The sequence below is a fragment of the Notolepis coatsorum genome (genome assembly GCF_963971535.1).
Source record: "Notolepis coatsorum genome assembly, chromosome: 3".
NCBI classification, from domain to species: domain Eukaryota; kingdom Metazoa; phylum Chordata; class Actinopteri; order Aulopiformes; family Paralepididae; genus Notolepis; species Notolepis coatsorum.
The window spans coordinates 156,492,915-156,515,024 of NC_140167.1; the positions used below are offsets into that span (position 1 = coordinate 156,492,915).

At 43.7% G+C, this 22,110-nt stretch overlaps 1 protein-coding gene across 4 annotated transcripts in view; it reads right to left on the reverse strand.

The window, feature by feature from the left end:
- Window positions 1–22,110, reverse strand: part of prpf40a (PRP40 pre-mRNA processing factor 40 homolog A) — a 123,620-nt gene that overhangs the window by 84,474 nt on the left and 17,036 nt on the right. For all 4 annotated transcript variants that reach the window (XM_084310734.1, XM_084310733.1, XM_084310736.1 and 1 more), the window contains exon 3: window positions 5,344–5,484. In XM_084310734.1, the coding sequence (XP_084166860.1) occupies window positions 5,344–5,484 (141 nt within the window). The remainder of the gene's footprint in view (window positions 1–5,343; window positions 5,485–22,110) is intronic.

Below are 22,110 nucleotides of genomic sequence, written 5' to 3' on the forward strand. Positions count from 1 at the left end.
TACCGTACTTTTCGGACTATAAGCCGCGGCTTTTCCCCCCCATTTTTCGACCCTGCGGCTTATATAACGTGCGGCTTATATGTGACTCGACGTGACCAAACCCGAAAATGTAAAAATCTAAATATTGCTTTTTTGACTGCATTGAAATGTTATTTATCTGTTCCCTTATTTGCTAAACTTAATACAACTTGTAAATGAGTTAATTCTTGTTATTTGTCCAACAGTATTGTGTCCCAATGCTAATTACATATGGTAATTAAACATTAAAACACCTGCAGCTTATAGTCCAGTGCGGCTTATACATGTACACATCGTTCAATTTAGCTGCTGCGGCTTATAGTCAGGTGCGGCTTATAGTGCGAAAAGTACGGTCGTTTTTTGTGCTTTAGTTTAGTATATTCTATATTTTGTATAGTGTTTGGTCTTTATTCTTTTTACTTATTTTTACAGCATGAAGCACAATCTCAGGGGGCTCATACAGAACCAAGCATTTCACTGTAATGTACATGTACCTTATATGTGACAAATAAAACAATACTTGAAACTGCTCTTCAAAAGGGCTGGTTGGCAACAAAACAGTGCACTCAATTTAGGACACACCCAGAGGAGCTAGCTAGAACTAGCTAGCCATCGATGACCCACCACTGCTTATACAGGCAAACATACTACTACACTACCCAGCTCTAGGGCTGTCACTTTAACAAAAAATCTAATTAGAAATTCGTTGCAGAATTGTAGACAAGTTCGAATTTGAATTTCAGTGTAAAAAAAAAAAAGAGAGAAAGAACCTAAACCTAAAAAAAGTCTAAGCTATTTTCAAAGTTTTGGCAACTTTTTTTTACCATGGTATGTTTGGTATCATTCTTTTCAGCACAGTCTCACCTATATGACCTGACCGTTTTTATTTTTTATAATAATATTATTATTATTATTATAATATATATATATAAATTTTTTTCAAATTCGAATTTCTCCCTTCAAGTTCAAATGTCGTGTTTTTATGTAAATTCGAAATTCGGAAATAATGTGACAGCCCTACCCAGCTCACACCAGCCGCAGACAACGGAAGACCAACCATTTTCCACTGCATTTTTCTGATGATTTTCTTGTTTAAATCTCACGGGTCGAACAAACCTGAATGTTATCGCCATAAAATACAACGTATGTGGTTTCTTTGCCTTTCTGTGAAAACCTGTGTCGCGTCGCACAGCTTATGTTAATGCTATTCATGTGAGAGGAGAGGCTGGGCGGGTGGTAGGGGGCTATTGTTCACGCCCAGCTGAAACCGGCACAGGTGTTAAATTGTAACCTTTCTTTGAGAGGCGTGTTCACGTTAAAAACGAGAACGGGACTGGTTCTTGTATAGTAAACGGATGGATATAGCAAGCTAGCATAAGGACACATAGTACAACTGTAGATTGTATAGTATAGTAGTGTACATAAGACCCAGTGCCTCATCCGTAGCTAACAGTGTATTGCACTATCGCAGGACCTTAGCATGTCTTACCATGCTTTTTGTAAACTATATGTACATTATACCTGTAATGTCTTATTCTTATTACTTGTATTATTGCACAAATGTCTTATTCTCATCCTATACTTATTACTTGTATTATTGCACAATCGCTGCGGGCATGACCCCCCGCATTTCACTGTATGCTTGTATGCCGTGACAAATAAAACTCTTGACTCGACTTGACTTCTGGCTGCACGTTAGCCTAGCTTAGCACAATGAATGGAAGCGGACAGTGCAGGTTAGCCTAGGCATTGTCCAACTAACACCTCTCCCGAAGGCTAACCGGCACTGTCCACTTCCATTCATTGTGCTAAGCTAGGCTAACATGCAGCCAGATAGCTTTCTACTTAACGCTAGGGGTGGGGAAAAAAATCGATACGTAGTAGTATCGCGATACTTTGCGTGGCGATACTGTATCGATACAGGGACACAAAGTATCGATATTTAATTATTCATAAAAAAAGTAATTTTTGTTGTATTTCTTTTTTTTGTATAAAGGAAGTTGCATTGTTCATTTCAATACCTGTAATAGTACATTAGTACACACACATGTGCATTCAGTTAAGTTGGAATATGACTGTAATACAAACAGTTCAGTTTGTCAGGTACATGCAACACAGATTAGTGTCAGTGTTTACATCTGTCTGCTTGAGAAATTACCATGTTCTGCAATAAAAATTATTGAAGTGAGATGAACAGACTGAACTTTATTTTATTACATAAAACATGTTGACAGTTTTACTTTGCAGTTGAAAAAAGGTAATAAATCGCAATATATCGCAATATTAATATCGCAATACTCAGCATACGTATCGTGACTCAAGTATCGTGATAGTATCGTATCGTGAGGCCTCTGGTGATTCCCACCCCTACTGAACGCACAGAGAGGAAATTGGTATCGATCTTCTTGTCTCTCTCTGGAGAAGACAATAAGCTAATTTCCCAAAATGTTGGCGGGTTCCTTTAAAACAGTTAGGAAAAGAACGGTTTCAAATTAGCACATCTTCTTCAAACATTCTCAGATTCCAACATATGACACATAATTTGAAAGCTTGCATTCTGTACTTTCACAATCTGGAAAATGACAATGGAGACATGTGGCCACAATCGCTGGTCGTGGTCACATATGCCATCTGAATAAAGTTTTTAAAAGGTTGAATCAATGACTGCACAGCGCTGTCGTGCGTGCAGCTGTCTGGGAGAGAGTAGGAGATGGAGAGCATTGATTTATCTGTGTGTGAACTGGCTTGGTCACTTCACTACATAAATACAATTACTGAATCCATCCATTCATTAGAATAGGTGCCCTGTGACAAAGATGAGGATCACAAATCACACAAGTTCATCATCAGAAACATCCCATCTAACCACGGAGTCAGGTTTCAGACTGGAAGCTTTTAAGTTCGACACGGTGAAGAATTATTCACAGGGCTTTCCATAATCAATGGTATAGGAGCACAGCGCCACTATAACACACCAACGTGTTATTAAAATAATCATTAAATAATAATCTATATATATAAATAGAAATGACCATTTATATATATTTATTTATTTTAACACTATGGCGACCGGCGGCGATTTAGGCCTCAGAGGACAGAGGATTGTAAACAAACCGATGTACTTTCTAAGAGCTTTATATATCATTTATAGTATTGCTATCTGTCCATTCTCATTGTCACTTGAGTGCATAAACCGTGCCTTCATAATGGCTTAAAGAAAAAAAAATCCATCGGTTGGTTGTCATTTTATAGCGTCGTGAATATAAGGTATATCGCGCTTTTCGTCTAGGCTTTTCTGCAGGAGGCTGCAAAAAAGGCTAAACGTTGGCGCCGTTATATCAAACGGCATTTCTGCTGTATATATACGAATGAAATAAAACAAACTGCGTAGCATCCGGACTATTACAGAGCATCTATGGATGAAATGGGGGCGGCGGGGAACGCCGATCAGTATTATTGATTAGCAATAGAGTGTGCATTCCGGTAGCCAATGTCAGTAGTCTATCACGTTAGGTTATAAAACAATGTCCAATCCAGCTGTAATTTGGGGTAATATTATCCTACCGTCAGGCCATGTGATCGCCGGCAGCATTTCCTCACCAGTCATCGGATTCTGGTAGATCGATATGCACATTGGCTAATCATAAATCCCATTATTCCACGCTGGAAAAAACGTTCGGCAAGCTGATCAAAGATGGAGGGGCTTCGTTTAGAATCAAGGCTCTATGATCCGCCCACAGGACTGTAAAAGCATTTTTTATTTTATTTTTTTTAATCCCATCAATGATACTGCAGTGGAGCGATGGCGCCCCTAAGCGGATCTGGCCGGTACTGCATGTTTCGAAAATCAAATATGTGGAAAGATCCTGCTAGTGGATCGGGTATCTAATAAGCGTTATAAATATGGAATAAAATAACAACTCGTCACGAGTATACTCGTGGCTCTGGACCACAACGCATGGAATCGAAACACGAATATACTAGTGAACGGACGCCATAGTGTTAAAGGTCCTGTGTCTTATAAATGGCCTTTTCCAGTGTTTAGCATTGTTTTATAGCAATGGGGATTAGTATCAATGGGTCTGTGTCTCTAATTACCATATTGGCGGATTGCTCTAATTCAGTTGAGACAATCTCCTCCAATGAATTAGGTCATTCTGATTTGACTGTTTTGCTGACGTGAATAAGGCACTGATCTGCATAACTAACGCATATTGCACAAATGTCTTATTCTCATTCCTATTCTTATTACTTGTATTATCGCACAATCGCTGCGGGCATGACCCCCCGCATTTCACTGTATGCTTGTATGCCGTGACAAATTAAACTCTTGACATGACTTGACATGCGTGTGCGTGCGGGGCTGGTGTGGGGCTTCTCCCTGGTAGAGAGAGAGGGACCGCGCGCTGGAGTGTGTAAATGCGTGTGCGTGTGGGGCTGGTGTGGGGCTTCTCCCTGGTGTAGAGAGAGAGACATTTACATTTAGTCATTTAGCTGACGCTTTTATCCAAAGCGACTTACAAGTTCAGGAAGGGTACAACTCTATCAGCGGAGTAACAATGTTCATCAAAGTGTTGCGTGTTACAGTGTAGGTTAGTTTATTAGGACAAGTGCATGACAGTAAGGTTAGTTGGGGTTAGACTTTTTTTTATTTTTTATTATTATTTCAGATAATGGTTGAAGAAGTGCGTCTTTAGTCGACCTGCGAAAGATTGGACGGGATTCGGCTGTCCTAACTGGGGTGGGTAGTTCATTCCACCATTGTGGGGCAAGGACTGAGAATAGGCGGCTTCTCTTTGATGACCCTCCCGGAGCTTGGATAGGAGTAGGTGCCCAAATAGTGAAAGGAATAGCAATGCATGTCCCCTTTAAAGTTAGAATTTTTTTTGCAGTGAAAGCTTGGGGGGCAGCTTAGAAACAGACGCATCATTGTCTAATATGCGATTGCTCTGTCCTCTGTTCCACTGTCTGTATGAGGGATGGAGAATGGACCTAACTCAAACCCTGCTGTCTTTTCCCGATCCTCCAATCACAACGGTTGTGTGTGTGTGTGTGTGTGTGTGTGTGTGTGTGTGTGTGTGTGTGTGTGTGTGTGTGTGTGTGTGTGTGTGTGTGTGTGTGTGTGTGAGGGATGGAGAATGGACCCAACTCAAACCCTGATGTCTTTTCCTGATCCTCCAATCACAATGGTTGTTCTCCTGGTCTCGTCAGAGGGAAGCAACAGCTGTGATTGGAGGATAGGGTTTGGTCCATTGTGCTCAGATCTCCATATGACATCTAATGCTACTGACAGAATCATGAAGAGTGAAGCTGCTGAAGGCTCACCTGTCCCATCGGTGGTCCTCCCATCGGGGGCATCATGCCTGGGGGCATCATGCCGGGCATGGGGGCCATGTTAGGAGGCCTCTGTCCCATAGGGGGGATCCCCATCGGAGGGAAGTGAGGGGGCATCCCTGGTGGTCCCATCTGTACACAGGAACAGAAGAAAAAGAAAATGTATCTCTGAAAAAACTCTAACTCTACTGCAGTGCCTACACCCTACTAGGCTCTGTTACACATACTGTACAAACTCTGACCCCACTGCCTACACCCTACTAGGCTCTGTTACACATGTAACGGATGGTACCGCGAAGCGCCGTCACGAAGGGCTGGGGTGAGTAGCGGTGCTATGGGTTAAACTCTCTCTCATCCTCAAAAGACAGATAGACACGTTGCAAAGCAGTGAGTTCACCTCTTGGTATAGAGGTCTGTGTTGTTGCCCGTGGTGTGGGAGACCCGGGTTCGAAACTCCCTCTGGGCATCGAAGTTTAAGGTGACCCGGATGCCTTGGGTGGAGTGGAGTGAGTTTAAGGAGGGTGAGTGTAATGGATGGTACCGTGAAGTGCAGTCACGAAGGACTGGGGTGAGTAGCAGTGCTATGGGTTAAAGTCTCTCTCATCCTCAAAAGACAGATCGACATGTTGCAAAGTAGTGAATTCACCTCTTGGTATAGTAGTCTGTGCTGTAGCCTGCGGTGCGGCAGACCGCGAGTTCGAAACTCCCTCGGGGCATCGAAGTTTGAGGTGACGATATGACAACCGTTACACACATACTGTACGAACTCTGACCCCACTCCCTATAACCTACAGGGCTCTACAGTGCGAGCATTTCACTCGCATTTGCCCCTAAAAATAGATTTGTGCGAACCGAAAAAATCATTTAGGAACAAGTGTGCGAGTAATAGTTTTAGTGGGCGTGTCAAAGCACAATTGTCATATCATATTAGACGCAGAGTGGACCTTCAATTTTAGAAGCTATGCCATCTAGCTATTCAGCCCTGCGTTCGACAGCTCTGTAACAACTCATCCCGCGAGTCACGCCGTTTCTATGTGCAACGAAAACTCCGCGAGCAACGGGTCCAATGGTCTAACATGTATTGCATCCTGCCACGATAACACATTTTGCTGGGCGATTAATTGCCCCCGAAAATATCGCGATAAGCGATATTATTGCGACCGGTTAGAGATTCTTTTTGAGAAATTTATTTCCCAGAAGTTCTAATTTTTTTTTTTTTTTAATTCACTAATATAATGATAATAGCATAATAATGCAAGGACACCGTTTCAAAGTGCAATACACTTTTATTTAACATTGGAAGACATTTTTTAAATAAAAAAATGCTCAGTTTGATTGTTTATTATAAAACAAACTGAAACTGGACACAAGCCCTCTGTCTGGCTTGTTGTGTCATCCTTTTAACATGTACATGTATTATTAATGTACCTTGCGCCGCAGTACCATGTACAAAATGTTAATAAAGTGTGAGGAAAAAACTGGAAACGTAATAAATAAAAAGGCAGTGAAACAATAATCAAATAAAGACCAAAATATATACTATCTCTATTGGAATGGAGACTTCAGCACAGGATAAACTAGGGATGGGCAAAAATAATCCAGATCGATTGATCACATGATGTACTCGAGTACTCGTGGAGGAAAACGCTGTACAAAATAAACGTATTTTCCGGTGTTTTAGACTTTTATTTTTTAGCCCACCGCTCCGTCTTTTCCGGTGTTTTAGACTTTTATTTTGAAGCCCACCGACCGGACCGGAAGTATTGTTGTGTGATTATCCTAGCAGAACCTATGCACGGACAACTTGTCTCGTCCGGTTCCGTGTTTTTGAGCTAATGATAAAACAAATGTTGAGATTGTTGGTGAACAACTAACTTTAGGTTAGATTTAACGTTAGCTACTAACGTTAGATGCAGCTACTACAGGCAATCAACGATGAGGAGGAAGCGTCAAATCCGTATATACTAGAATAGTAGCCCTGTGGTGCGTAGGCACGACTCGAAACTACCTGTTATAATAAATTAATTCATGTTTAACTTGTCCCCGTGTCCAGTTCTTTGACTAGCCCCACGGGTCATTGTAAACAATGATGCATGTAATTGTATTAACGTTATTCTGTGTTGTAGCTATGCTATACGTTGTATTTCGTTTGTTAGCTATTTAGCTAATGTTGTTAGCATTGAATGAGCATCAATGCTCGATCTTTCATCTTTATTTAGCAATCCAGTTTCTCCGGGCAGTAGCGAGTAACTACTTGGGTCTAAAAACAGCTAACGTTACACTACAAATAACGCTACTTGGTTAAAAGGAGCAACACTATTGAGAAATGTAGTTAAGCTATATGTGCTATAGGCGAGCTCCTGTGCTGTACTCTGTAGTAAAGCCAGCGGCCCCCCACACGGAGAGTGACTGACTAGGGGTACTGGTTCCGCCTCATTAAAACAAATAGCAATTAATCGCGCACGTCAAAATCATTGCATTCATTTTAATTATCGCGGCAATTAATCGATTTATTGCTTATCGCGGCAGGCCTATTCGTCGCCATTCCTGTATACCCACATCACGCTAAAAACCTTACCTATTGTTAGCTGCTAACTCTTAAGCTAACCTGCTAAAGCTAACTACTGGAAGCTATCCCTGGGAACGCTCAGAGGCATCCAATAGTGAGGGAAGGGGGGGCTGAGAGTCTCTCTCTCTCTTGAACCTATTTCATTCAAAAGGAAGATATTGATGGACAGTAGCTATAGTATATAGCTCAGCAGCTGTAACAGAATAATTGTATTATTTTTTATTATTATTTACGTTTCAATAGCGTTTAAATTATAATGAATTAAATAATTGTATAAAGAATTGTCCATGTTCTGTCATCTAATAATTAGGGCTGTCAGTTTCGATTAATTAATTACACAGCAAATTATCGCGTTATGAAAATGTACTCAAAATTAATTACAAAAAAACAAAAATTCATTCCATAAGAACGTAGAATACACATTTTCAGACTTTTTAATATGGTCCATTTGCATGTTCTTGGTATCTGATTCTAGGGACATCTATGGATCTCAGGGAATGTATTCCCAGTGTCAGAAATACTGTGTCTGTTACTAGGCTTGAGTAAATTGTAATGAACCAAATGAGAATATCAATTAATTTTTTTTTATCTTCGACTGTGAATAACACCATGCTCAAATTGACCAGACCTGAAAAATCTAAGCAAATTAATAGATGGAAGATGATTAAACAGAAGGTTTTGTAGATACAGTACTGAATTCTGCCATCCGGACACATGCAATTTGAAATATGATTATAGAATATAGAATATCAGGCATAAAATGGTTATGCGATAATGCGATTAATTAGATTAATTCATTACAAATCCTGTAATTAGATTAATTTTTTTAATCGCGCAATATCCTTTGCGTCTAGTAGGCATGGGCCAATGTGTGATTTTGATGGTATGTGCTATTGCACAGATGTGTGTCCCTTAGTATGCACACGCACGCACGCACAGTATAATATGCATGTAATAAATAGTTTGTTAATAAACTCTGTGTTACTTGAACATTTTTCTCTGTACTCCTAAATTTCTTTGTGTGCTCCTACATTTTTTCATTTAGGCATAACAAAAAATATTGTTTGTTTCCTGTTGGTTGTCAGTTAAGGCAATGGGTAGGTAGGGAATTTATTTTATTTTATTCTTTCCCACTGCGAGCGACTAAGGATAAGGAATTTCTTTATTTAATTAAAATGTTCACAACAACATGGATGCATGTACTCTGCCAGCATGTTTAATATCCATAATACTAAAGGTTTGACTAAGATTTCTATGATTTCTTTTTTTTAACTCATAAAATATATTGGGTCACACCTAAATCGGCAGGGTCGGTCGGCAACCGGAAACAAACCATTATTTTTTTTAGGCCTTAGGAGCACATGTGCTCCATGTTAGCATAGAGCCCGCCTGAAGCTGAAAGACACTATGGTATTAAGACATACTGGCCAGCAGCATAACTAGTAAGAGTAGGTAAGGGATATGTACAGATATAGACATAGTATTTACAGATATAGTATTTTACAGATATGTAAAAAGGATTATATGCAGGTATGTACAGATGGATATGGATAGATACGGTAAGAATACATTATATACTAGGGATGCCCCGGATCACGTTTTTTGCCTCCGATACCGATCACCGATCTTCTATCGGCCGATACACTGCCGATACCGAGTTTTTTGTTTTGTTACTTGCTACTCTTACTGTCATGCACTTGTCCTAATATACTAACCTACACTGTAGCACCAACATTGTTACTCAGCTGACAGAGTTGTGCCCTTCCTGATGACTTGTCGTACAGAACTTGTAAGTCGCTTTGGATAAAAGAGTCAGCTAAATGACTAAATGTAATGTAAATACCCATTGTTCAATTAATAAACTGTATGCCTCACTGTGTGGAAGAGACTGGGATCATTCTTTTGTGCAAGGCAACATCAGGCTTGACTTAAAACATTACTTTCCTAACTTAGTGAAACTAAATGTAACAAATTAACAGATATAAATGTACTGAATTGTTATTTCTTATTTTATTTATTATTATATTCAAAAATATATATATATTTTTACCGATACCCGATCCAGCTATTTTAGTGAATATCGGCCGATACCGATCGCTGGCCGATCGATCGGGCATCCCTAATATATACTGTATATACAGCCTTATTGTACATGCTATCATACAGAGTTATATGAGTATGAGGTAGGTATACATCGAGTATAGGCAGAGTTTGTACAGTAAGAGTAATACTGGCCACTTGAATACATTATTGAGAGAGACTATACTACTACTCTTACTCACCATGCCAAAGACAAAGGAAATCACTCTTGAGCTCAGAAAGAAGATAGCGGAGGCTCATGATAAGGGGGAAGGCTATTTCAAAGAAAGGGAGAGGCCATCAACCCTAAGAACACAGTTCCCACAGTTAAACATGGTGGTGGAGCATCATGATGTGGAGCTGTTTTGCAGCCTCAGGCACAAAGAGCCTTGTTCGGCATGGCATCATGAAAAAAGAAAATTATGTTGACATTTGAGGGATAATATGAAGAAGTCTATGCTTAGGTCGTCGCTGGGTCTTTCAATAAAACAATGACCCAAAGCATAGATCTGGTCCAACAGTTCCTAAAGGACACCAAAACCAAGGTCATGGAGTGGCCTGCACAGAGCCCAGATCGTAATCCTATTGACATATTGTCCAGGGTGAAGTTTTGCGTGCATCCCCGGTTGCATATGTGGGCATAGAAACCGAGGTTATGTCCAGTGTTTACAGCAGAGCTGTCCCCAAGTGCCTGTATCAGTTCCGCAACCGTTTCCATTTCCGGGGTAGGCCTGATTGGCCGCGACAGGCACGTGACGCGCGTGGCACGCCCCCGCGGCAAGCGCGCTACTGCTGGAGTTCACTTCGCCTTTCACATCGCTGCCGTTGGCGAAAGCAGGATGAGAGAGCGTAGATTTCGCTGTCTATCATTTAATCATTTATCATTTAACATTTGAAAGGCATACATTGTTGTCATACAGAAGTACAGAATACTTTTATCCAAAAAATTCTTAGTGTTACACTGTTAGAGACTGTGCTAGACAAATGAATGACTAATTCGGTCAGAAATAACGTAACTAATAACGTTAGTAAGCACTGCTTATATGCTTATTATGTCTGCGGGGTACAGTAAACGTTTCTCCCGGTACATTCTGAAGAGCACACCGCTGTATGTTGGAGAACCAGCAGTCTTCCGCTCCTCCTCACTCGAGTGAGAGCAAAGCCGTGCACAGCTCAGCCCTGTGTGAGATGCGAGGAGGAGATGGGAGTCCTTCCAATCGGAATATGTTGTTTCTTTACACATATGTTGGATTATGAATATGTCTTTATAGCTACAAATGAATGACTAATTCGGTCAGAAAGCAGTAACACAACAGTTGCAATGTTGTGTTACTGCTTCTCGGCGTAAAGGCCTCTGCATGCTACAGAAACTTCAGAGCAACTGCAACACAACATCGGCGCGATTTCAGCGCGGTTGTTTTAGAGGGTCTTGTAGACTGTGTTGCTTGGACGTTGCGTACATGTCCCTCAAATCTAACCTAAACAACCGTTGCGTTGATATTGCGTAGCAGTGATTGGTTGGTTAGCGAATGGGGGCGGGGCTGTCATAGAATAATATTAGTCCCGCAGAGAATATCATCCTCCATTGTTGTTTCCAGCATTGACGTTAAATATTTAGCGTCACATAGCTCGCCTTTTTCTGAAAACCCAAGCACATATTGTTCCATAGCATACGCCTTCAGTTGATCATGACAAATCCTCTCTTACCTTGACGATTAAAAAGCCTCCATAATTTAGTAAATAAAGCTGTAGCCAGCCAGCTAGCATTGGGTCTATTCAAAATGCTATCCACATTAGCTACATAGCTAACCAAGTAAATACAATGGTATCCGTCCTGAGGTAACGTTAAATACAACGTTTGCTAGTCGAAATGACTGGACACACACAGGGACAAGTTAAACATCAATCAATTAATTTATTCCAATAGGTAGTTTGAGCTGCATGTGAGCCGAGGTCCTCTCCATTGGAAACTAATGATGTTACGGTAACGTTAGCTCGAAAAGCACAGAAAGTTAAGCTGCTAGCAACAGACACTATAACACTTCCGGTCGGGGGATTTCAAAATAAAAGAGCGACGACTAAAAGCACCGGAAATACGTTTATTTTGTACATTATCTAACGTTAACACGAACCTAAACTAACTTTAGATTAGTTTAGGTTCGTGTAACGTTAGATATTGTAAAAAATAAACGTATTTACGGTGCTTTTAGACTCGCTCTTTTATTTTGAAACCCCCCGCCCGGAAGTAAAAATTATGCTTATTCTTCTGCCTGTTATCAATGGGTTGGTTGAGAAGGGAAGCGTCATCTATGAATGAAATGAATGAATGAATGAATGAATGAATGAATGAATGAATGAAAACTTTATTTAACAGATTGCAGAATGGGTACAGTACAGTACGGCTCAATACATACAATTGTTAAGGGGATGCAGACCTGAGAAAGACGTTTGTCTTGTTTCCATCAGGGTCCCCCATTTTCAATTCATATAGACATATATGACATACATGACATACAGATAGTCAGTACTGCTACATCTATACATTTATGACATACCAGATTTGCAAATACAGTACTGTTTGTGATACAGAAGGAGTCAAGAAAAGGGAGTATATACATTTGACGTAGAAAACTGTACATTGGAGGAGGTTGGGTGGGGGGGGTTGGGTACATTGGGATATTGACAACCATACTGGGTAATTTACATTGGAGGTGGTTGGGGGGGGGGGGGGGCCGGGGGGCACACTGTATCAACAAGTAACACTGTACATTGAGGGGGGGGGGGGTTGGGTTAGGATATTTACAGGGGCCAGTGTTGAATTGCAGTCTCCCGTAGGTGTCTCTTGAGAGAGGTTTTGAAAGTGGGTAGTGATCCACATTCCTTTACAGCTTTGGGTAGGGCGTTCCACATTGATGTGGCATAATTGCGAAACGTGTTTAGTCCCTTATTTGAGCCGAATCTGGGTTTAACATGATTTGTGGAGCTCCCTCTGGTGTTGTGATCGTGGTATTCACTGACCTTTGGGAAGTATTTTGCCATGTACATGGGTACCTTGGTCGTGTAGTGTATCTTGTAGACCAGGCCCATTGCAAGTTGCTGTACTCTGTCATCTACTCTAAGCCATCCTAGGTTGTCAAAGTGGGCAGGGGTGAGGTGGGTTCTAGGAGTAAGGTCAAGCAGTAGTCTGACCAGTTTGTTTTGAGATGTTTGTAATTTTGTTTTTAGCGCCTTTGAGGTGCTTTGGTACCATGAGGTGCAAGCATAGTCGTAGTACCCCTGAATGAGTGCTCCTGCCAGAGTCTTCAGGGTATTCTTGTTTACCAGAGAGGAGATCCGGTACAAGAATCGAGTTCGTTGGTTGACTTTTTTTATTACATTGGATGCCATTTTGTCACAGGAGAGATTAGCCTCTAGGATGGAACCCAGGTAGGTAATTTCATCTTTCCTTGTGACAATATTGTCACCCACTGTAACTGAGAAGCCGTCGGTCTTGCTGAGTTTGTTATTTGAACCGAAGAGAATGGACTCTGTTTTGCCCATGTGTAATGATAGTTTGTTATCAGCGAGCCATATGCAGATTCTGCCTAGTTCCGAGCTGAGGGTTTTTTCAACCTGTAACTTGTTCTTGTCAGAGACCAGCAGGGCTGAGTCGTCCGCAAACAGGAACAAGTTGCAGTCACAAGCTGACGACATGTCATTTGCATAAATTAGGAACAGTAGCGGTCCTAGTATGCTTCCTTGTGGAACACCACAGCTCACTGTGAGAGGGGGGGATAGGGTACCGTTTACCTCCACCATCTGTTCCCTCCCCTCAAGGTAGGATTGCATCCAGCTCACTGATAGACTATCAAAACCAATTGCTTTTAGCTTGTCAATCAGAATGGAGTGATTGACCGTGTCAAAGGCCTTTTGTAGGTCCAGCATGACCATGCCGCAGTATTTGCCTGCGTCCACCTCTTGTTTGATGTGGTCATTCAAATAGAGAAGGCATGTGTCAGTGGAGTGGGATGTTCTGAAGCCAGATTGGAATTCGTAGATTAGATTTTTTTCCGCTAGGTACTTTTCGACCTGTTCGTAGACTATTTTTTCCATGACTTTCGAGATGGAGGTGAGAATAGAAACAGGGCGGTAGTTGCCTGGGTCTAATTTGCTGCCCTTTTTGTGCAGAGGGGTCACCCTAGCAATTTTGAAGTCCTTGGGGACGTGTCCCTGTTTTATGGAGAGGTTTATTATGTGTGTGATGATTGGGGTGATGGCGGCTGCTGAGTCTCTGAGGAATTTGGAGGGGATGTTGTCATGGCCAGTGGCCTTGTTAGGTTGGAGGGCGCTCAGTTTATTGAGTACCTCATCTGTTGTTACCATTTCCAGCTTGAAGTCGTCCTTGCGGACCCCTAGGTTTTTGTAGTAAGCTACTATGTGTTCTACCCCATAAAGCCCTGAGTGGGAGGGTAGTTTGTTTACCAGTGTTGTGGCTATGTTTGTGAAGAAAATGTTTAAGTAATTGGCTACATCCAGCTTGTCTGTGATGAGCGTGTTGTCCGTTTTTATGTTTATGTTTGAGAATCTGGTTTTAAGTTTTTTACTGCATCCTAGTTGATTATTGAGTAATTTCCAAAGTTCACGTGGTTTGTTTTTGTTTTCCTCAGTTTTGTCATTGATGAAATTCTTTTTTGCAGTTTTGATCATGGAGTTTACGTCGTTTCTTAGTCTGTTTCTTTCTAGTTTGAGTTCAGTCACGTGGGCTTGGAGTTCACTGCTCGTGCTTTTAGTAAGCTTTGACTGACTTTTACGAAACTCAGAGCATTTTTTGTCTCTGGTTTTCATAGCGGCCAGTATTTCGGAGTGCATCCACGGCTCAGCGCGATTTTTTACCCTGGTGGTTCTTAGGGGGGCCATGTCGTTTAGTATTGTTGAGAATTTGGTTTTGAAACCAAGCCATGTTTCTTCAACCAGTGTACCATTGAGTTCATCTGACCAGTCCAGGCTCTCCAGTTCAAGGTTAAAGGCCTCGCTAGAGTAGGTTTTAAGGTCTCTAGATGTGACTGTTTTGTGGCAGCCAGCCTTTTGTTTTAGTTTTTTGCGGGTACAGAATATCATATAATGATCACTTAACCCGCATGCTATAACCCCTTTCTTGGAGATCTTGGACTTGTCGGAGGTCAGAATGAGGTCAATGGTAGTCTGAGTTGATTCACATACACGTGTGGGTTGGGTGATTAGCTGACTGAGGCCGTGCAGATCACAAAACCTACTGAATGACTTGAAGACGGGTGCATCTTTTCGTTGCATATCCGTGTTCCAGTCTCCAATAAGAATTTTGTCTACATCCTCAACTCCAGCTAAACACCCATCCAGTGTATCATAAAAATCACTATGATCTGGCGGCCTGTAGACTGTGCCAACCAGTAGGGATTTCGCCCTTTCGAATAGGATTTCCACCCATACAGTTTCAATTGATTTATGATTCAGGTCATTTCTGTTGATGAATTTGGTGTCCTTGTGTATGTACATACAGACACCACCTCCATGTTTGTTCCTATCATTCCTAATTATTGAGTAGTTCTCAATCTCTATCTCTGGATCTTTTACAGAATCGTCAAGCTTAGTTTCTGAGAAGCACAGTATGTTTGCCTTACCATCTATCTAGGGAACCTAGCTACGTACGGGGTATTATGTTACATAGGCTGCGCGTTGATTTTGCAGAAGCATAAAGGTAGAGTGTCTGCAACACCGTTGCTTTGTCGATGTTGTGGTGCAGTTGCTTTGAAGTTTCTGTAGCATGCAGAGGCCTTAAGCCCCAATAAGACCGTCACCAGAGCTCAGCGATATATGAGAGAGAGAGAGAGAAGAGAGAAGAGAGAGAGAGAGAGAGATTTTGATTTGATTTTTAAACACAACTTTATTTTCTCACTCAGCAATCAACAATACAGCAGAATGTATACTGCAAAACACAGAACAGCAACTCAAATCAAGAAAAATAAGACAAACTTCACATCAGAACAAAGCCAAAAACCAACTCCAACTCCTCCACAACTGTACACAACACCCACTTGTAACACCATATCATCTCAAACTCTGCTACATTGCTGGTCAACTTGTAAAAATGAAAATCCGTTCGTAACCTTGCCTTTACCATACCTCTAAACAAAATAGTGGTATCTACCAGCACTGAATCCTCAATCTTTTTCCTCCTACTCAGATAAATGGCCATTTTTGCCTGACCCAGCAGGAAGTTGAAGAGCTGACATTTTAACCTCCTCTTCCTGCTGTACCTGTACCCCAAAATAAACATCTCTGGAGTAAGATGTTCATCAAACATCACAAACATGCGGGTCAGGAACTGAAAAAAAACCAAGAGCCTGTCACACTTTAAAAAACAGTGAAAAACTGTTTCCCTCTCTGTGCAGAAAGGACAGGTGTCTTCAACATCAGAATTAATCACAGAGACAAAAGCGTTCACAGCAACTGCACCATGTAAAATTCTCCATTGTAAATCCCCAACCCTTTTAGTTAACAGTGGTTTGTACAGTGCTCTCCACTCAGGCCTCTGAGCCTCCTGTAGGCCCAGATCAAGTCAAGTCAAGAGTTTTAATTGTCACGGCATACAGGTATACAATGAAATGCGGGTGGTCTTGCCCGCAACGATGTGCAATACAGTGGTACAACATATAATAGAATCAAAAAATTAAAAAACAACATTGTGCAGTAAACAGGTAACAGGTAACATGGAGTGACATCTCGGTATCTGTACATAGTTATTTACAGAGCATATGGGACATGCTAGTTAGCTTTGGTAGTGCAATACACTGTTCCTATTATTCTAATTTAAAGTGTCCTTTCCTTTGGTCATAAGTGTACGTGTGTGCCCGCTCATGTTAAAGTGTTAAGTGGCTGCTCGTGTGTGAGCGTGCACAGCGTGCGTGTCGTGTGTGTGTTCATGTGTGCTTGTGTGTGGATAGTTCATTGTTCATGGCTCTGATGGCCTGGGGGAAGAAGCTGAGCCTAAGACGCTCTGTCCTAGTAGCTGGGGTTCGCAGGCGTCTGCCTGACCTCAGCAGCTGAAACAGGCTGTTATTGGGGTGGTGAGGGTCTTTCATTATCCTGCAGGCTCTGGATTTGCACCTCTTGTTGTATAGAACCTGCAGGGGGGGTAGTGCAATACCCGTGGTACGCTCGGCTGAGCGCACCACTCTCTGTAGGGCCTTCTTGTCCTGTGCCGTGCTGTTTCCATACCAGGCAGTGATGTTTCCGGTCAGGATGCTCTCTACAGCTCCTGAGTAGAAGGACTGGAGTATCTTCCCCGATACTCTGAACTTCCTTAACTGTCTCAGGTGGTAGAGGCGCTGTTTCGCCTTCTTTACTACTGTGTCTATGTGTGTTGACCATGTCAGGTCCTCTGAGATGTGGACCCCCAGGTACTTAAAGCTGCTCACCCTGTCCACGGTAGCCCCGTTAATCATCAGTGGTGTGTGCGTCTCCTGCTGTCCTCTCCTATAATCCACGATCAGCTCCTTGGTTTTACCAATGTTCAGGAGCAGGCTGTTGTCCTGGCACCAGCGTTCCAGTACCTCAACCTCCTCCCGGTAGGCCTTCTCGTCGTTGTCCGAGATCAGCCCCACCACCACCGTGTCGTCTGCGAACTTCACTATGGAGTTGGAGCTGAACTTGGCCACACAGTCGTGTGTGTAGAGTGAGTACAGCAGGGGGCTTAGAACACAGCCCTGGGGGGACCCGATGCTCAGGGTGATGGTGTTGGAGGTCTGACCCCCCACCCTGACCGCCTGGGGTCTTTCACTCAGAAAGTCCAGTACCCAGGCGCTCAGGGCGGAGCTCAGACCCAGCTCGATCAGCTTGTCCACCAGTCTGGTGGGGACTATGGTGTTGAACGCTGAGCTGTAGTCAATGAACAACAGTCTCACATAGCCCCCCTTCTGACGGTCAAGGTGGGAGAGGGTGCTGTGCAGTACCTGGGAGACCGCGTCGTCAGTGGACCTGTTTGTCCTGTATGCAAATTGCATAGGGTCCATATCACTGGGGAGGGAGGCACAAATGTGGTCCTTGACCAGCCTCTCAAAACATTTCATGACCACAGAGGTGAGTGCCACCGGTCTGTAGTCATTTGGACATGTTGGGGAGGGTTTCTTCGGTACAGGGATGATGGTAGACATCTTGAAGCAGGCAGGGACCACCGACTCCGCCAGGGATTGATTAAATATGGCGGTGAACACTGGGGCAAGCTGGTTGGCACAGGACTTAAGTATGTGTCCTGTTATACCATCTGGGCCAGCAGCCTTCCTGGTGTTCACCTGCATAAATGCTCTTCTCACACTGTGTACCGTCAATGAGAGAGCGTCCCCACCCCCCCCGCGCGGATGCCCCCCCCCACAACAGCCGGCGCACCAGTGATGTCACTAGCCGTTGGGCTAGCAGTGCCACTGTTTGCACCAAACCGTGCATAGAAGGTGTTGAGCTGGTCCGCAAGGGAGGCGTCGTCGCTCCCCATTGAGGGGGCGCTGACTTTGTAGTCAGTTATAGCCCTCAGTCCCTGCCATAAGCCTCTTGTGTCATTCTGTGCCATTTGTGCCTCCATCTTGTCGGCATACGTCCTCTTAGCAAGTTTGACAGCCTTGCGCAGAGTGTAGACTGTTGTCTTGTACTCTTCCATGTTTCCTGACTCTCTGCCCCGGTTATAAGCAGTGGTGCGAGAGTTCAGGGCTGCTCTGATGGTACTGTCCACCCATGGTTTCTGGTTTGGGAACACCCTCGCCTTCTTTGTGGGGACGATAGTATCAGCCAGTGTTGTTATGAATGACACTACAGCGTCTGTGAAATCGCTGACGTCACTATTACTCCTCCTGAACATTCCCCAGTCGGCGTCATCCAGTGCGTCTTGAAACGTGGCCTCTGATTGGTCGTCCCATTTTTTTTACCTCACGTGACACGACGGCGTCACGTGATCTCTGTTTATACGCTGGGACCAAAAAGATGGCGGCATGATCCGATGTGTTTGTTGCTCCCGCTAATGGTGGAGCCGGTACAGCCTTGTATCCGGCTCTAAACGGGGTGTAGCAGTGGTCGAGTGTATTTCCTCCCCTTGTGGAGCAGACGATGTGCTGGAAGAAAGACGGCATGACTTTCTTCAGATTTGCCTGATTGAAATCCCCGGCTACGATCATGGCTGCGTCTGGGTGCTTGATCTGGTGCGCGTTCAGATGGTCGTGTAGTTCCCCTAGCGCCCTGCCGACATTCGCCTGGGGATGGATGTACACTGCAGTCATTATCACTGCAGTGAATTCGCGCGGAAGATGGAACGGACGACATTGGATCGTGATGTGTTCCATGTCGGGAGAGCATGAACGGGAGAGTATCTTCACTTCCCCGGGGCTAGTCCAGCCGTTGTTGGTCATAAGGCATAGCCCCCCGCCGATGCTCTTCCCGGAGGCTTCTGTACGATCCGCTCTGAAGATGGTGAAGGAGTCGGAGGGAGAGATGCTGTGATCGGAGTCACTGGTTTCAGCCAGGTCTCGGTGAAGCACAGGATATTGAGCTCTCCATGGAGTGTCAACCCTATCCTTCAGCCTGTTTTGGTTCAACACTTTAACACACAGGTAATACATAGCTTTGCCCACCATGGTGCTCAGCCTGCAATCAGCAGCACTGCTCACCTCTAACAGACAACCATCACATTTAAAAATAGGGATAAGTTTCACCTCAGGAAAAGAATCATTTACAGCAGGCAATAACTGACCATTACAATAATCAACACACATTTCCAGTTCATTATCAGTCAGCTGCTGTTTCCAGCCTCCCAATAGGCGGCCCATCACCCTGACAGACCTTGTGCCCGGCTGTGAGGCCAGACCGGCAGCATTATCAAAAAGGGGACCGCACACCTCCAGCACATTGCCCAACGTGAACATCTTCGCCTCACACAGCCTTTGCCTCAGTGCTGGCTCGGCCCCACCCTGAAAACGAGTCCCATGAACCACCGGCTCCCTCAGAAGCCAGTACAAAGAGCCACCGTCCCTCAGTCTCTTTCGTAAACAAGCCCCACACTGTTAACAGTCCCTTGTAGAAACGGGGCAGGTTTTTCATTGTACATCCCTTTAAATCCATGAGGAACATTGGCTCAGCCAGACTTAGCCCACCACACCGCTCCAGTATGGCTCGGGCCACAGGTCTCCAGACCAGATCAGCCGGTCCTGTCAGGAGTCTCTGAATGAAACGGAGCCTGAACGCAGCTCCCCTACTTGCCGAGTTGACAAGCCCCTGTCCCCCTTCCTCCTTGGGCAGGAAAAGGACACTCTGCGGGACCCAGTGCAACCGGTCCCAGAAGAAGTCCACCATCAACCCCTGCACCTTAGACAGTAGGTTCAGCGGCGGGTCCGTACATGCTAGCCGATGCCACAGCATGGAGGACACAAGATTGTTGATAATAAGGACCCGACCTTTCAGCGACAGTTTTGGAAGAATCCATTTCCATCGCTTCAGCCGGCCCTCCACTTGCTCCACCATACCGTCCCAATTCTTGGAAGAAAATACCTCATCCCCAAGATAAATCCCCAAGTACTTTAGGCCTCCCCTCTTCCAAGTCAGGCCATCAATTGGCCCTTTACCCACTGCTAAGGCCTCACTCTTCTGCCAGTTCACCCTAGCAGAAGAGAGAGTACCAAAAGCCCTCACATTTGATTGTACAATATTAATATCGTGCTGGGACTTTACCATAATCATGACATCATCAGCATATGCAGACAGTTTGAATTTTATGTCACAACCCGGAAAAGAAAAACCCGACAAATGAGTCCTTAATCTGTGTAACAGCGGCTCTATGGCCATACAGTACAACATTCCTGATAAAGAACAGCCCTGTCGGACTCCCCTCTGAACCTCAAAAGGCGCACTTAAACCACCGTTAATCTTAAGTACACTCTCAATGTCTCTGTACAAGACCTGGATCATAGCTATAAGCCCAGAGCTGAAACCAAAAGCCTGCATTGCTTTCAAAAGCCTTTTCTTGATCTAGAGAAATCAGACCAAGTTCACAACCCAAAACACCAGAGGTCCAAAATATCTCGAATCAACGTAATGTTGTCAGATATCAACCTGCTGGGCACACAGTAGGTTTGGTCCACATGGATGACCTGCTCCATCACCTTCCTCAGTCTCATTGCCAGTACCTTTGAGAGCACTTTATAATCGGAGCAGAGTAAATACACTGGACGCCAGTTCCTGATGTTCTGTAAGTCTCCCTTCTTGGGCAGGAGAGTGATGACCGCTCTCCTACAGCTCAGAGGCAGCCTCCCCTTTCTCAGACTATCACTGAGGACACTCAAAAGATCCTCACCAATCACAGACCAGAGAGACTTGTAAAAATCAACCGGGAGACCGTCAATCCCAGGCGCCTTCCCACTCTGCATGCTCTGCAAAGCCTCTAGCAGCTCTTGGCCTGACAGCAGTGCTTCCAGCTCTGCGCCGTCCTCAGCTGAGACTCTAGGGAGGCCCTCAAAGAAGGACCGTGCCACCTCCGGCTCTTCTTGGTACTCAGTTCTATAGAGCTCTTTGTAGAAACCAACCGCACACTGACGGAGGTCGGCTGTCTCATGCAGCATCTGCCCAGTGTCTGACCTAAGAGAGTGTAGCACTAGCAGCCTCTTTTGGCCATTCTTGCTCTCCAAACCAAAGAAAAAGTGAGACGGAACATCCATCTGGACCACGTTTTGAAAACGGGATCTAACCAGAGCGCCCCTAGCAGAGATACCCAGCAGGTCAGACAGAGCTGATTTTTTCCTTTTGAAAACTTCAATATGTTCTCTTTCTCCAGTGGAGCCTGCCAACTCCTGCATCTCCATCACTTCTCTCTCCAGAGCTCTCATAGATCTGGCCATGTCTCTTGTAACATTGAGAGTGTACTGTAGGCAAAGCTGTTTTATATGTATTTTACCTACATCCCACCACTGTTGCAGTGAACTAAAGTCACGTTTAGTTTGCCTATAGTCAGCCCAAAAAGAACCAAAAGCATCCTTAAAACCATTGTCAGCCAACAGAGAGACATTAAAGTGCCAATATGCACTTTTACACTTTAAATTTTTTATAAAAATGGAACACTGGAC